The following is a 16,586-nucleotide window of genomic DNA, read 5'->3' as shown; positions in this document are numbered from 1 at the left end:
AAAAGTTTTCAGCTTCAATTAACTTTTAATAAAGGGTGATACGGTCAAAATTTGGTCAAGGGAAAACACGTGTAAATCGGAGAAATCGTTTATTTAAAAAATCAAATTAAATTTCTTTTTCAAGTTCAATTAGTATAAAATTCAGGAAAAATATTCAGTTAGGTTTTCGCTTTTCCATATCCGAATTGCTGGGCCTCACGCTTGACACCTGCCATCAGATTTTGTACAGCCCCCTTGTCCACCTTCTTCGCCGCAGAAAGCCAGTTTGCCTTGAACTGCTACTCGTCCTTAGCAGTTTTTTTGGTCTTCTTTAGGTTCCGCTTGACAATAGCCCAGTATTTCTCAATTGGGCGGAGCTCTGGCGTGTTGGGAGGGTCCACCTGTACGTTGTTGGCGGCGTACCACTCCATGGCCTTTTTATCGCAATGGCAAGATGCCAAATCCGGCCAAAACAGTACGGAACAACCGTGTTTTTTCAGGAAAGGCAGCAGACGTTTATTCAAACACTCTTTCACGTAAATTTCTTGGTTGACAGTCCCGGAAGCTATGAAAATGCTGCTTTTCAAGCCACAGGTACAGATGGCTTGCCAAACCAGATATTTCTTTGCGAACTTTGACAGTTTTATGTGCTTTAAAATATCTGCTACCTTTCCCCTTCCTTTTGCCGTATAAAACTCCTGTCCCGGAAGCTGCTTGTAGTCGGCTTTGACGTAGGTTTCGTCGTCCATTACCACGCAGTCAAACTTCGTCAGCATCGTCGTGTACAGCCTCCGGGATCGCGCTTTGGCCGTCGTATTTTGTTTATCATCGCGATTTGGAGTCACTACCTTCTTGTAAGTCGATAGTCCGGCTCGTTTTTTGGCTCGATGCACGGTTGTAGACGATACACCCAGCTTATTTGCGGCATCTCGGAGAGAGAGGTTAGGGTTTCGCTTGAAACTACCGGCAACTCTCTTTGTCGTCTCAGCGGCTTCCGGTTTTCGATTTCCCCCCGATCCAGACTTCCTGGCTGTCGACAAACGTTCCCCAAACACTTTAATTACATTTGTAACGGTTGATTTGGCAACTTTTAGCGATTTTGCCAGCTTTGCGTGCGAGTAGCTCGGATTTTCGCGATGCGCGAGCAAAATTTTGATACGCTGCTCTTCTTGCTTGGACGGCATTTTGACAGCTGAAGAGTGAATTCCAAAATCAAAATAGGAGCAACATTCTACACACACACCTTCAAAATGAGGGGTGTTTTTTAAATGCAAAATTGAAAGAAATACGTCAAGTTTATATTGACCAAATTTTGACCGTATCACCCTTTAGGATATATTTTGGTGATATTTTTTTCTGTGTATTGGCCTATAGGCTTGGTTTTTTTGCACAATAAATATAAATAAATAAATAAAAATAATTAATTTAATTGAATCAGTAATTTTTTTTAATTAATTAGTTTGGCAAATCGAAATAAGATTATAATTGAAAAATTTTAATAATTAATTTAATTAAGTCAGTTAATTTTTAAATTAATTTGGCAAATTGAAATGAGATTGTAATTGTGATTAATTTTGATTTTTGCAATACGATCATTCAATTTTTTTACCAATCAAAAAATATTAAAAAATAAGTCAAAAATAATTAAATAATTAACACCAATAAATATAAATAAATAAAAATAATTAATTTATTTGAATCAGTAATTTTTTTAATTAATTAGTTTGGCAAATCGGAATAAGATTGTAATTGAAAAATATTAAAAATTAATTTAATTGAGTCAGCTAAACAAAAATTGAAAAATTCGAAGAACACAGAATTTTCATTTGAAAAATAAAGATCGAAAAAAATCATAGAATCAGTAGATTTTTTGATTAATTGTTTGGCAAATCGCAATAAGATTGCAATTGAAGAATATAAATAATTAATTTAATTGAGTCAATTAATTTTTTAAATTAATTAATTTGGTAAATTGAAATATGATTGTAATTATGATTAATTTTGCTGATATTTTTGCAATACGATCCTTTATTTTTTTTTTAATCAATCAAAAAAAAAAAATAATTAAGTAATTAATATTTTTAAAAGCATCAATTAATACTTTAATAGATAGCGGTGAGGTATGCTATTATATTCGTAATTGAAGCAAACTAAATTAAATATAAATTTAATAAGTGAACACAAAAATATTTTTCTTTGTGACAAATTGATTTTTGTTTGGATTCAAATAAATTGTATTTTTTTTAATATTTACCCCCCTTGTGACGACACCTTTAAATACGCTCGCTTCCTGCAATATTCTAAAATATATTTTGTTTTATTAATTCCTGTAATTTAATTAACACTAATGACCACATTCTTATATATTTATTTTCAGCATGAAAAATTGTAATTGTGTTGGTGAACGCAGTACCACACCCACCACAGCCCATATACGCCAAATGGTGGATAAAGGCCAAGTAAAAATGATTGACGCAGCATCACAAACTTTGAGTACTGGTGATATTGTCATTACCAAAATTATATTCGAGGACGAACATGAAAAGGCCAAAGAAAAGGTTTTGACTTCATCTCCCAAGAGAAATAATTCATAGATCCCCTATAAAACAAAGAAAGAAAATGGAAGAATAGAGAACGAAATGTTGTAAGATTTTTATTAGAAAACTGATCATGCAAGAAAGAAAAAAAAAAAACAAAACGCAATACACACATAAATGATTCCTAATTTTTGAAAGTAAAGAAATAAGAAATTTATAAGAAAAAAAAACTTAAAACAATTTGATTATAATTATTAGCTATTAATTACATTTATATATACATAAATAATTTTTTTTGTTAAATATTTTTCTCTCCCCAATCACCATGTTTAATATTTTTATATTTTTTATTTGTCGTCCATTAATTTTTCTCTGGAGACCCCCAAAACAAAAAGAGAGAATTATAAAAAAAAAACGAAACCCCCGCATTAAACACCTCACAAAAAAGCAATATTGTAGTATGTGCCTAAATGTTGAACATTTATTGCTAAACAAAAAATAATTAAACACCCCAAAAAAATTTCATCTGTTCCCTTCCGGCAAGAGAAGTAGAAGAAATGAAATTATTTTTTTTTTATTTTCAGGCAAGAAAAAAAAAACGAAAAAGAAATTATAAAATTCCTTTATTTTATGTTATATGTTAAATTTAAAGAAAACCGAAAATTATTGATTTTTTCCCCAACACATCTATATATCTAGTATACATTTATTCATTTTCATTTAAAACCTTTTTAACATTATTGTTTTAATATATATTTTTTATAACTTAAAAACATTCAAACAAAAAAACTATTTGTAAAATGAACGATAAAACAAAGAAGATTATATAAACAAAACGAAACTACAACAACAGAAACAATTATATATCATCATTTATTGCAAATAAAAAAAGTTAAAGGAATACCTACATATATGATTACTAATAAAAAGAAAAATAAAAATAAAAAAAATCGTAACTTTTTTTATTTGATACACTCTACTACAGGGTGTGTATAGATTCCTCATAAATGTACTTATATTTTGTTTTAAATATATTTTTGATCCTTTCTCTATAGATCGCACCAACTTAAAGGATTCTTCTAGCCCAAAAAAACTGGAATTAAATCGCGAACATTTTCGTGCGATTGTTTTAACTCAACAACAGTGCATCCATCGATGAACTTAATTCAATTTTTGGCGATGTACGGTGAATTCAACCACGATCGAGAGTTGACTCCAAAACGAATTATAACAAATAAAATTTTGACAAAATTTTCTATAGAAAAAAATTTTGACAAAATTTCCTAAAGAAATAGAATTTTGACAAAATTTTCTAAAGAAATAAAATTTTGACAAAATGTTCTATAGAAATAAAATGTTGACAAAATTTTCTATAGAAATAAAACTTTGATGAAATTTTTGTTAGAAATAAAATTTTGACAAAAATATTGACAAAATTTTCTATAGAAATAAAATTTTGGCGAAATTTTCTATAGAAATAAAATGTTGACAAAATTTTCTATAGAAATAAAATTTTGACAAAATTTTTTTAATAGAATTGTGACAAAATTTTCTAAAGAAAAAACAATTTGACAAAATTTTCTATAGAAATAAAATTTAGACAACATTTGCTATAGAAATAAAATTTAGACAACATTTGCTATAGAAATAAAATTTTGACAAAATTTTCTATAGAAATAAAATTTTGACAAAATTTTCTATAGAAATAAAATTTTGATAAAATTTTCTATAGAAATAAAATTTTGGCGAAATTTTCTATAGAAATAAAATGTTGACAAAATTTTCTATAGAAATAAAATTTTGACAAAATTTCTTTAATAGAATTGTGACAAAATTTTCTAAAGAAAAAACAATTTGACAAAATTTTCTATAGAAATAAAATTTAGACAACATTTGCTATAGAAATAAAATTTAGACAACATTTGCTATAGAAATAAAATTTTGACAAAATTTTCTATAGAAATAAAATTTTGACAAAATTTTCTATAGAAATAAAATTTTGACAAAATTTTCTAAAGAAATAAAATGTTGACAATATTTTCTAAAGAAAAAAAATTTGACAAAATTTTCTATAGAAATAAAATTTTGACAATATTTTCTAAAGAAATAAAATTTTTACAAAATTTTCTTAGGAGATAAAATTTTGACAAAATTTTCTATAGAAAGAAAACTTTAACAAAATTTTCTATAGAAATAAAATTTTGACAAAATTTTCTATAGAAATAAAATTTTGACAAAATTTTCTATAGAAATAAAAAATTGCCAAATTTTCTATAGAAATAAAAATTTGCCAAATTTTCCATAGAAATAAATTTTTGACAAAATTTTCTATAGAAATAAAAAATTTGCCAAATTTTCTATAGAAATAAATTTTTGACAAAATTTTCTATAGAAATAATATTTTGATAAAATTTTTTAAAGAAATAAAATTTTGACAATATTTTCTAAAGAAATAAAATTTTGACAACATTTTCTAAAGAAATAAAATTTTGACAAAATTTTTTATAGAAATAAAATTTTGACAAAATTTTCTATAGAAATAAAAATTTGCCAAATTTTCTATAGAAATAAAAATTTGCCAAAATTTTCCATAGAAATACATTTTTGACAAAATTTTCTATAGGAATAAAAATTTGCCAAATTTTCTATAGAAATAAATTTTCATTTGTTTTGTTTTGTTATCGTTGGTTTTGTTCTTTAAGCATTGTTGTTGTTTTTTTATTTCAGCTTAAAATTTTTGACAAAATTTTCTATAGAAATAACATTTTGATAAAATTTTCTATAGAAATAAAATTTTGACAAATTTTTCCATAAAATAAAATTTTGACAATTTTTTTTAGAAATAAAATGTTGACAAAATTTTGTAAAGAAATAAAATTTTGACAAAATTTTCTAAAGAATAAAATTTTGACAATATTTTCTAAAGAAATAAAATGTTGACAACATTTTCTAAAGAAATAAAATTTTGACAAAATTTTCTATAGAAATAAAATTTTGACAAAATTTCCTAAAGGAATAGAATTTTGACAAAGTTGTCTAACGATGTACATTTTGACAAAATTTTCTATAGAAATAAAATTTTGACAAAATTTTCTATGGAAATAAAAATTTGCCAAATTTTCTATAGAAATAAATTTTTGACAAAATTTTCTATAGAAATAAAATTTTTACAAAATTTTCTATGGAAATAAAATTATGACAAAATTTTCTATAGAAATAAAATTTTGACAAAATTTTCTATAGGAATAAAATTTTGACAAAATTTTCTAAAGAAATAGAATTTTGACAAAATTTTCTATAGAAATAAAATTTTGACAAAATTTTCTATAGAAATAAAATTTTTCACGGAAATATAATTTTGACATAAGTTTCTATAGAAATAGAATTTTCACAAATTTTTTTAAGGAGATAAAATTTTGACAAAATTTTCTATAGAAATAAAATTTTGACAAAATTTTCTATAGAAATAAAATTTTGAAAAAATTTCCTAAATAAATATAATTTTGAAAAATTTTTCTAAGGATATAAAATTTTGAAAAAATTTTCTAAAGATATTACTAATTTTGTCAAAATTTTCTATAGAAATAAAATTTTGACAATATTTTCTAAAGAAATAAAGTTTTGACAAAATTTTCTAAAGAGATAAAATTTTAACAAAATTTTCTATAGAAATAAAATTTTGACAAAATTATCTATAGAAATAAAATTTTGACAAAATTTTCTATAGAAATAAAATTTTGACAAAATTTTCTATTGAACTAAAATTTTGACAATCGCACAAAAAAAGGCTCGTGTTGAGTGCTCCAAAGAAATGTTCCAATTTTCTAGACAGACAGATCTATTTATTTTATTATTATTTTTTATTCTCCATAAAAACTTGTGAAAAAATTATTGGCGATTTTTCTGAGGAAAGTGTCCTAATTTGGGGATAAGAGCCAGAAAGTAATGGCAACACTGGTAGTAGATGTAAGTGTAATGTAATCGTGGCTAACTAAATGTTATGTTCGCCTGGTATATCAACTGGTAGAATGTGTTATATTGAGAGGTTTATTTTTCATTCGTAGCAATGTCTCACACTCGTGCCAATGGCAACACTGGTAATAGATGTAAGTGGAATGTAATAGTGTCCTCCTCATTATTATGTTCGCCTGGTATATCACCTGGTAGAATGTGTTGTATTGAGATGTTTATTTTTCATTCGTAGCAATGTTTCACAATCGTGACAATAGCAACAATGTTTCTTCTCTCTTTCTTTTATTTTATTATTGGGATTTTTTGTGAGAGATTTTAATTTAAATTGGGAATTTTTGGGGACTAAAACATACTAATTTGGGGATACGAGTCAGACTGGCAACACTGGTAACGCATGTAAGAGAGAAGTAATTGTGTCTACCTACCAGTTATGTTCGCCTGGTAGAATGTGTTTGATTGAGATTTACTTTTTTCAATTCGTAGCAATGTTATTACATTCGTGACAAAAGCAATAGCAATGGACGAAGAAATCCCATTCAAGGCCAATTAACTTAAAAAACAACTATGTTTGCTATTTTTGCTCTCTATCAACAGGAGTTTTGCTCATTTAATATTTGTTCCTTCTATTTGTATATATATTTGGAATGAATTAATTTAAATAAATCCCATATATACATTTTCCTTGTTTGTCGTTGAGTGTTGTATTTCATATTTCCATAATAAAAACACAATTAATTTAATTTTTTTTTTAATTTATTTATTTTTGATTATAATTAAAAAAATAATAGTAATATATATTTTATAAATTTAGCCAATGTTTAACATTGAATTGAGGAGGAAGCACAATCATAATTTCATATCTAAACAAAAACGAGAATTGATTAAAAACCCTAAATAAAATTTAAAAAATATATATTTACAATATCATAACAAAACAAACAAAAAAAAAAAAATGAAAACTAAAAATTTAATAACAAAAACATACAAAAAAAATAAAAATTTAAATATTTCTATAACTTTTGTTTCACACTCATTTCAATACAAAGTTTTATTATTTCATATTTGAAAAATAATAAAAATAAGGAGGGAAAACTATTAAGATGAATAGAGCATAGGTGAAAATACAATAGCACTTCATGGTTTACGATTACACTATGCAACAAAAAATGCCACCCTAGGTTGGTTTATGTCTATTTCTTAAAAATGAATTATTAAAAAGTAAGTAACCGTGAAGCAGAACTATTTTATCGCGATAATGTGAAATTAATATGGCCTAAAAGCTAAATTGTAATATCAAATGGCGGATTGACGATAGAGACAATTTATGAAGTCAAGGCTATTTAGGTGAGGAATCAAATAGTTAGCAACCCTATTTGTCCTCTTTGATTTTTCTAGTTCATATAGAGACAATAACGCAAAATTTACGGATATAGTTCGTCTTTGGATTTGCCATGGATGCAGATTAAAAAAAATCTTTACCAAACAATTTAAGTCTGTGCAAATTTTCCACTTTTTTCCTTTGTGTGATGATACTAAATGCCACTTTTTTTCAGGTTTTAGGTCACTTTTCTAACACAATATTTTCGTAAGTTTTCAATTCGAATTTCCTTAAGATTGCGAATTTTAGATGTCCAAGAAAGTAGAATTGCCATTTTCGAATTTCGAAAATTTGAAAGTTGTGCTGCATTGTGCTAGGTTTGTGCCGATTTGTGCTGCAATTTGTTTTTTTAAATTTTATCAAATAGCCGAGATATTTCGAAAAAACTTTTTTCAACAAAATTTTTGCCAGAATCGCCATTTTCGAAATTCGACATTTTGACAGTTGTGCTGAGTTGTGCTAGCCGAGTACATTATTGTGCCGTTTAAATAAAAATTCTATCTCTTATAGTTTTCGAGAAATTCTAAAATTTCGAAAAATTTCCAGAATCGCCATTTTCGAATTTCGAAAATTTTAATATTGTATTAAACCGTTATCGACTTGTGCTAAGTTGTGCCGTTGAGATCACCTTTCTATCTCAAGCCGTTTCCGAGAAACAGCCAAATTAAATTTTTAAAAAAGTTCAAAAATATGTGTTTGAAAAACGCCAAAATTTAAATTTTCGAATTTCAAAAAACTGAATGTTGTGTCAATTTGTGCTAGTTCAGTACTCATTTGTGCCGTTCGAATCAACTTTCTATCTCAAACCGTTTTGGAGATATTCGCAAAAACTTTTTTTAAAAAATGCCAATTTATGATTGAAAATAGTCAAAATTTAAAATTTTCGAATTTCAAAGAACTGAATGTTGTGCCAATTTGTGCTAGGTTAGTACTCATTTGTGCCGTTTGAATCAACTTTCTATCTCAAACCGTTTTGGAGATATTCGCAAAAACTTTTTTTAAAAAATGTCAATTTATGATTGAAAATAGTCAAAATTTAAAATTTTCGAATTTCAAAAAACTGAATGTTGTGCCAATTTGTGCTAGGTTAGTACTCATTTGTGCCGTTTGAATCAACTTTCTATCTCAAACCGTTTTGGAGATATTCGCAAAAACTTTTTTTAAAAAATGCCAATTTATGCCAAAATAATCAAAATTTAAAATTTTCGAATTTCAAAAAACTGAATGTTGTGCCAATTTGTGCTAGGTTAGTACTCATTTGTGCCGTTTGAATCAACTTTCTATCTCAAACCGTTTTGGAGATATTCGCAAAAACTTTTTTTAAAAAATGCCAATTTATGATTGAAAATAGTCAAAATTTAAAATTTTCGAATTTCAAAAAACTGAATGTTGTGCCAATTTGTGCTAGGTTAGTACTCATTTGTGCCGTTTGAATCAACTTTCTATCTCAAACCGTTTTGGAGATATTCGCAAAAACTTTTTTTAAAAAATGCCAATTTATGCCAAAATAATCAAAATTTAAAATTTTCGAATTTCAAAAAACTGAATGTTGTGCCAATTTGTGCTAGGTTAGTACTCATTTGTGCCGTTTGAATCAACTTTCTATCTCAAACCGTTTTGGAGATATTCGCAAAAACTTTTTTTAAAAAATGCCAATTTATGCCAAAATAATCAAAATTTAAAATTTTCGAATTTCAAAAAACTGAATGTTGTGCCAATTTGTGCTAGGTTAGTACTCATTTGTGCCGTTTGAATCAACTTTCTATCTCAAACCGTTTTGGAGATATTCGCAAAAACTTTTTTTAAAAAATGCCAATTTATGATTGAAAATAGTCAAAATTTAAAATTTTCGAATTTCAAAAAACTGAATGTTGTGCCAATTTGTGCTAGGTTAGTACTCATTTGTGCCGTTTGAATCAACTTTCTATCTCAAACCGTTTTGGAGATATTCGCAAAAACTTTTTTTAAAAAATGCCAATTTATGATTGAAAATAGTCAAAATTTAAAATTTTCGAATTTCAAAAAACTGAATGTTGTGCCAATTTGTGCTAGGTTAGTACTCATTTGTGCCGTTTGAATCAACTTTCTATCTCAAACCGTTTTGGAGATATTCGCAAAAACTTTTTTTTAAAAAATGCCAATTTATGATTGAAAATAGTCAAAATTTAAAATTTTCGAATTTCAAAAAACTGAATATTGTGCCAATTTGTGCTAGGTTAGTACTCATTTGTGCCGTTTGAATCAACTTTCTATCTCAAACCGTTTTGGAGATATTCGCAAAAACTTTTTTTAAAAAATGCCAATTTATGATTGAAAATAGTCAAAATTTAAAATTTTCGAATTTCAAAAAACTGAATGTTGTGCCAATTTGTGCTAGGTTAGTACTCATTTGTGCCGTTTGAATCAACTTTCTATCTCAAACCGTTTTGGAGATATTCGCAAAAACTTTTTTTAAAAAATGCCAATTTATGCCAAAATAATCAAAATTTAAAATTTTCGAATTTAAAAAAACTGAATGTTGTGCCAATTTGTGCTAGGTTAGTACTCATTTGTGCCGTTTGAATCAACTTTCTATCTCAAACCGTTTTGGAGATATTCGCAAAAACTTTTTTTAAAAAATGCCAATTTATGATTGAAAATAGTCAAAATTTAAAATTTTCGAATTTCAAAAAACTGAATGTTGTGCCAATTTGTGCTAGGTTAGTACTCATTTGTGCCGTTTGAATCAACTTTCTATCTCAAACCGTTTTGGAGATATTCGCAAAAACTTTGCGATAGATAGATAGAAAGTTGATTCAAACGGCACAAATGAGTACTAACCTAGCACAAATTGGCACAACATTCAGTTTTTTGAAATTCGAAAATTTTAAATTTTGACTATTTTCAATCATAAATTGGCATTTTTTAAAAAAAAGTTTTTGCGAATATCTCCAAAACGGTTTGAGATAGAAAGTTGATTCAAACGGCACAAATGAGTACTAACCTAGCACAAATTGGCACAACATTCAGTTTTTTGAAATTCGAAAATTTTAAATTTTGACTATTTTCAATCATAAATTGGCATTTTTTAAAAAAAGTTTTTGCGAATATCTCCAAAACGGTTTGAGATAGAAAGTTGATTCAAACGGCACAAATGAGTACTAACCTATCACAAATTGGCACAATATTCAGTTTTTTGAAATTCGAAAATTTTAAATTTTGACTATTTTCAATCATAAATTGGCATTTTTTAAAAAAAAGTTTTTGCGAATATCTCCAAAACGGTTTGAGATAGAAAGTTGATTCAAACGGCACAAATGAGTACTAACCTAGCACAAATTGGCACAACATTCAGTTTTTTGAAATTCGAAAATTTTAAATTTTGACTATTTTCAATCATAAATTGGCATTTTTTAAAAAAAGTTTTTGCGAATATCTCCAAAACGGTTTGAGATAGAAAGTTGATTCAAACGGCACAAATGAGTACTAACCTAGCACAAATTGGCACAACATTCAGTTTTTTGAAATTCGAAAATTTTAAATTTTGACTATTTTCAATCATAAATTGGCATTTTTTAAAAAAAGTTTTTGCGAATATCTCCAAAACGGTTTGAGATAGAAAGTTGATTCGAACGGCACAAATGAGTACTGAACTAGCACAAATTGACACAACATTCAGTTTTTTGAAATTCGAAAATTTAAATTTTGGCGTTTTTCAAACACATATTTTTGAACTTTTTTAAAAATTTAATTTGGCTGTTTCTCGGAAACGGCTTGAGATAGAAAGGTGATCTCAACGGCACAACTTAGCACAAGTCGATAACGGTTTAATACAATATTAAAATTTTCGAAATTCGAAAATGGCGATTCTGGAAATTTTTCGAAATTTTAGAATTTCTCGAAAACTATAAGAGATAGAATTTTTATTTAAACGGCACAATAATGTACTCGGCTAGCACAACTCAGCACAACTGTCAAAATATCGAATTTCGAAAATGGCGATTCTGGCAAAAATTTTGTTGAAAAAAGTTTTTTCGAAATATCTCGGCTATTTGATAAAATTTAAAAAAACAAATTGCAGCACAAATCGGCACAAACCTAGCACAATGCAGCACAACTTTCAAATTTTCGAAATTCGAAAATGGCAATTCTACTTTCTTGGACATGAATTTTAGATGGGGTTTTCAATAAAATATTTGTGAGCATTTTTTCTAATTCCATCATCAGAAGTACACACATGTGGCGCCTAAAAGTATGCATCGATTTCAGTGAAAATTGTCTATAGTTGGAAAACAGGGTGATTCCATTTAACTGTCAATTACAAGGTGCAATTTTTAATGTATTGGAGATAAAATGATAGGTTTAGACCCAAATGCTAAATAAATAAAAGATTTAAAAATTCTATAAAAAATTAATTTCATTGATTTCATTCGTATTTTAGAAATTCTTCAGCGATTTCAATGAAAATTGTCTATAGTTGGAAAACAGGGTGACTCCGTTGAACTGTCAATTATAAAGGTGCAATTTAAAAATTAAAATGTATTGGAGATAAAATGATTATTAGGTTTAGACCAAAATTCTAAAAACTAAAAGATTAAAAATTCTAAAAAAAAAAATCTAAAAATTAATTTCATTCATATTTTTGAAAATTTTCAACGTATCGGGTATCGTTTATGGTCATTCAAATGTAATAATTGAAAAAAAAAGTTAATTTTAAAATTTTGTTTGTTGAAAATATGCTTGATAAAATTGTTGAAATTTTTTAAAATTTTAAAACTTTTACATTCTTTAAAATATTATAAAAAATTATATAAATGGATATCATTCATATTTTGGAAATTCGTCAACGGAGTTGCATGACAATGGCTTCAAATTAAAGGATGCATCGTTAGTTTCTCTTAGACTTCCTATTTAAACGATCTGAAAAGTGAATAATTTTCGTTACGCCAAAAATATAAAAATATAATATACCACTTATGGTGGAGTATATACATAGCAGAATTATTAGGTTAGGTTAGGTTAGGTTAGGTGGCAGCCCGATGTATCAGGCTCACTTAGACTATTCAGTCCATTGTGATACCACATTGGTGAACTGCTGCCCGATTCCGAGAATTATTAAACTTTGTGAATTTGAAAAAAAAATTAATTAAAATTTTTAATCCGACCAACATTTATAATTAATATAAATTTAATGAGCTGATTGATACAATTTTAATTTGATTATAATATTGCATAAATTTGTTATAAAAAAATCAATAAAAATATTTTAATGAAACTTTGTGTTGCATAGTGTATCGTTTATCTTTTAGGACCATTCAAATGTAACAATTGAACAATTTAAATTAATTTAATTTAAAAAAAATTTAGTTTGGTTTTTGTATTTAATTTACAATTAAAAAGAATTTGTTTGTTGAAAATAGGTTTTATAAAATTTTTAAAATTTTAAAAATAATATTGGAGGAAAACTATTTTTGGGGAGGCCGATTTGTGATTTTGTTATTATATCTAAGAGTCATAAGTGTGATATTAAAAAAAATTTACTTTAATATATATAATAATAAATTGTTGTTGCTTTTAGTAAACTTTAGTTTTACTAAAAAAATAAATAAAAGAGGAAAATGAGAAATTGGACATTATTTCAAAATATTGCATTTACGGCTTTCGATACATAAATGTTTGGTCATTTTTAAATTGTAAATTTTTTTCATAAGAATACACAAATGATGGTAATTCTTGAGTAATTAATAATGAGGAACATTTGCCCGATAGTTTCCAGAAAACTAATTTATTTTTAGTTTCAGTTAAAAACAAAATCGTTAATGACAAGAATGTATCGAATGCCGTCAATGGTTTAATACTCTTTGCTGCTAATTTCCCATCTTTCTCTACTATCATTTTTGCATTTAATATTCAATAAAAAAATATTATAATTTTAACAAGAAGAAAACCCACTCTGTTAGAAAAATATGTTTTTCATATGTTCCGATATAAACAAAATGTGTTTCGGGCACGATTTTAAACCACAATATATTTAAGTGCGAACATGTAATGTTCCTAAACTAACACTAAATGTTTGGGACATCTATGTTAATATGTTAGAATATATTATGTTTGGGGCATGAATGTTTCATAAAAATAATATGTGTGAATGTAAACATATATAAATTAACAAATTTCGAGTAAACATATATATGTTGTGATATTTTATTCAGAGAGCGACAAAAAGAGAGTATAGAGAAAGAAATAGAGATGGAAACTGGGAGGGTTGACGAAAGATATCAACACAACAAAGCGAGAGAATGAAAAAAGAACAATTTCTGTGAAAGCGCTTGTATGTTTTTTCGGAAAACTGTTTTATGATAAGGCTTAAAATTTGATATGCTTAAGTCTAAATATTATTTAATTTGAATAAAGAGAATAGACATTCGGAACCAAGAGAATAGACATTTGAAAAACAAACTGCATATGTTTTCGCCTTGAGAGCAGCATTTTATGCATGTGTGAACATGTGTTTTGTTTATCATTTTGGCATTATGGGCACAATTTTTCGTTAAAATAAATCAGGGATCTTCATAAAATTAACGAAAGGGCACTATACTCTTTTTAGAGTTGGGACAGTAAAATGAAATAAGGAGGAAATGGTGAAAAATTACACAGTAAAATGTAAAAAACAAACTTTAGTTCCTCTTTATTAAAAAGTAGTCCACGAGTAGTTGACGGACACCATCAAATATAAAAGCGGGCATTAAGTTCGAGTTTTACAGCTAAAACAATTTAAAAAGTTTATTTTCTTTAAAATGAATTATTAAAGAAAAATAAGAGGAATTTTAGAGCGATGGTGTTAAATGCTAGTAAAAAAATGTTCACTCCTAAATAAATTTATGTTTATATTATAAAATTATACTCATTATTAATTATACTCGACTCCACGTTCTTCTTTTGTTAGTTTTTGAATTCCTTCCAAATTTTAAAGTTTTGTACAAAAACAGTTTTTTATTAAAAAATTGTTATTTTTGCAATAAAAAATAATATTTTATCCAAAAATCAGTCAATTTCGTTTATATCAAGCACTGTTATTGACTATAAATCTTTAATAACACACATTTCGAAGTTTCATTTAAAAAAATTTAATATAGTATAAATATAAATGTTTTAATTAAAAAAAAAATGTTCGGTCGGAGCAGGGTTTGAACCCACGACCCTTTGTATGCAAGGCAGGCATGCTAACCACTGCTCCACGTGGCAAACAAATGTATGTTTCTGTTAAATAATGTTATGTTTGCATGGGCTCGTGGGCGCTGCAAACTATGCTATATAAATGTAACTTAAAACGATAATTATCTACTGGTGACTATAACAGCTACGTAGCCCAGTGGATAGTGTGTTGGCTTACAAACTCTATGGTCCTCGGTTCGATTCTCCGTGCAGGCGAAAGGTAAAATTTAAAAAATTTATAAAAGTGAATAATTTCTTCAACATTATTTGTATTACAGAAAAAGGTGCCAATAACTAAAAAATTTCGTGGAAGTGAAAATTACGAGTATGTTAGGGAATGAGCACAATCGTGTTTGGGAAAAATTCTTCCAAGCATATAATATTTTTGGCTCAAAATGCTTCCAAACATATAATATGTTCACATAAAACAAACATATTAATGTTTCGGCAGTATGCAATAATATATGTGCTTCCTGCAAAATATGTTTGGAACATATGTTAAAGAAGCGATTTTTTTTGAGGGTGCAGTCTTTCAAAAGAACAACAATATTTAATTTTTTTCTTTTCTAAATTTGTTTAGCTTTCTTTTGCTTTCTCCTCCCTTTCCGTTTTTGTTTTGTTTTTCACATTCATTATCACTTCACTGCTGTTAACGTACTATAAATTTGGTTTCAGTTGTGTGCTTTCATAGTATTTTTCTTAGAAATTTCCAATTATAAAAAATTTTTAACATATATATATTGATTTTTTGTTTTTAGATTATATAACATTAGTATTTTTAAAAAATATATCTATGCATAGATGTATGTATATGTATGCGTGTGTGGATGTATATGAATATGTAAATAATTTTTTTTTTCTTTATATATATATTTTTTTTTTGGGGGGTATGTGTGATTATGTTTTTATATCATCGTTAGTATTTAAAATATCTAGTATTATAATATTTTAATATTTGTTATTTTTTAAAATTTAATTTTTCTGTTTAACTTTTCCTTTTTAGGTTTGCAATATAAACATTTTTATTTTCAGTTGTATGTAAATATGTATGGGTTTGTATGTGTATGTATTTATGTATGTTTGTGTTTATAATGTATATATATTTAATATGTTTAAATTTATACGTATGTATTTTAATTGTTTTTTGTTGCATTTTTTTGAGATCATGTCCTATAGCGCATTATTTCACGCAAGGCATATAACAATTCAGCTTGGTTACGAGCTTCCATAACCATCAAATTTACATGGACCTGAAATAACAAAAAAAAAACAGAAAAAGTTGTTAGATTTAAATTAATTTAGTTTAGTTTTAATTTAGTAATTAAATTAAATAGGTATACAGGGTGATTCACAGCTCTATATTACCACAACCCAAGTAATTCGATTGTGGATGGCAAATTTTTATAGAAATAAAATTTTGTCAAAAATTTCTATCGAAATAAAATTTAAAAAAATCTAAGGCAAGAAAATTTTGTCAAAATTTTCTATAGAAATAAAATTTTGTCAAAAATTTTCTATAGAAATAA

At 26.6% G+C, this 16,586-nt stretch overlaps 2 protein-coding genes across 5 annotated transcripts in view; one reads left to right on the top strand and one right to left on the bottom strand.

The window, feature by feature from the left end:
- The window catches only part of egl (Egl_like_exo domain-containing protein), a 70,946-nt gene extending 67,480 nt beyond the window's left edge, over positions 1-3,466 (top strand). Inside the window, exon 10 of the mRNA XM_075313738.1 lies at positions 2,357-3,466. Within this exon, the coding sequence (XP_075169853.1) occupies positions 2,357-2,573 (217 nt within the window). The 3' untranslated portion in view covers positions 2,574-3,466. The remainder of the gene's footprint in view (positions 1-2,356) is intronic.
- Positions 3,467-12,737: 9,271 nt separating this feature from the next.
- The window catches only part of Sesn (Sestrin), a 191,514-nt gene continuing 187,665 nt past the window's right edge, over positions 12,738-16,586 (bottom strand). For all 4 annotated transcript variants that reach the window (XM_075312482.1, XM_075312483.1, XM_075312484.1 and 1 more), the window contains one exon: positions 12,738-16,310. In XM_075312482.1, the coding sequence (XP_075168597.1) occupies positions 16,224-16,310 (87 nt within the window). In that variant the 3' untranslated portion in view covers positions 12,738-16,223. The remainder of the gene's footprint in view (positions 16,311-16,586) is intronic.

This window comes from Haematobia irritans, chromosome 5 (genome assembly GCF_050003625.1).
Source record: "Haematobia irritans isolate KBUSLIRL chromosome 5, ASM5000362v1, whole genome shotgun sequence".
NCBI classification, from domain to species: domain Eukaryota; kingdom Metazoa; phylum Arthropoda; class Insecta; order Diptera; family Muscidae; genus Haematobia; species Haematobia irritans.
The sequence above is the reverse complement of the archived record's forward strand: the minus strand, read 5'-3'. Positions and strand labels throughout refer to the sequence as shown.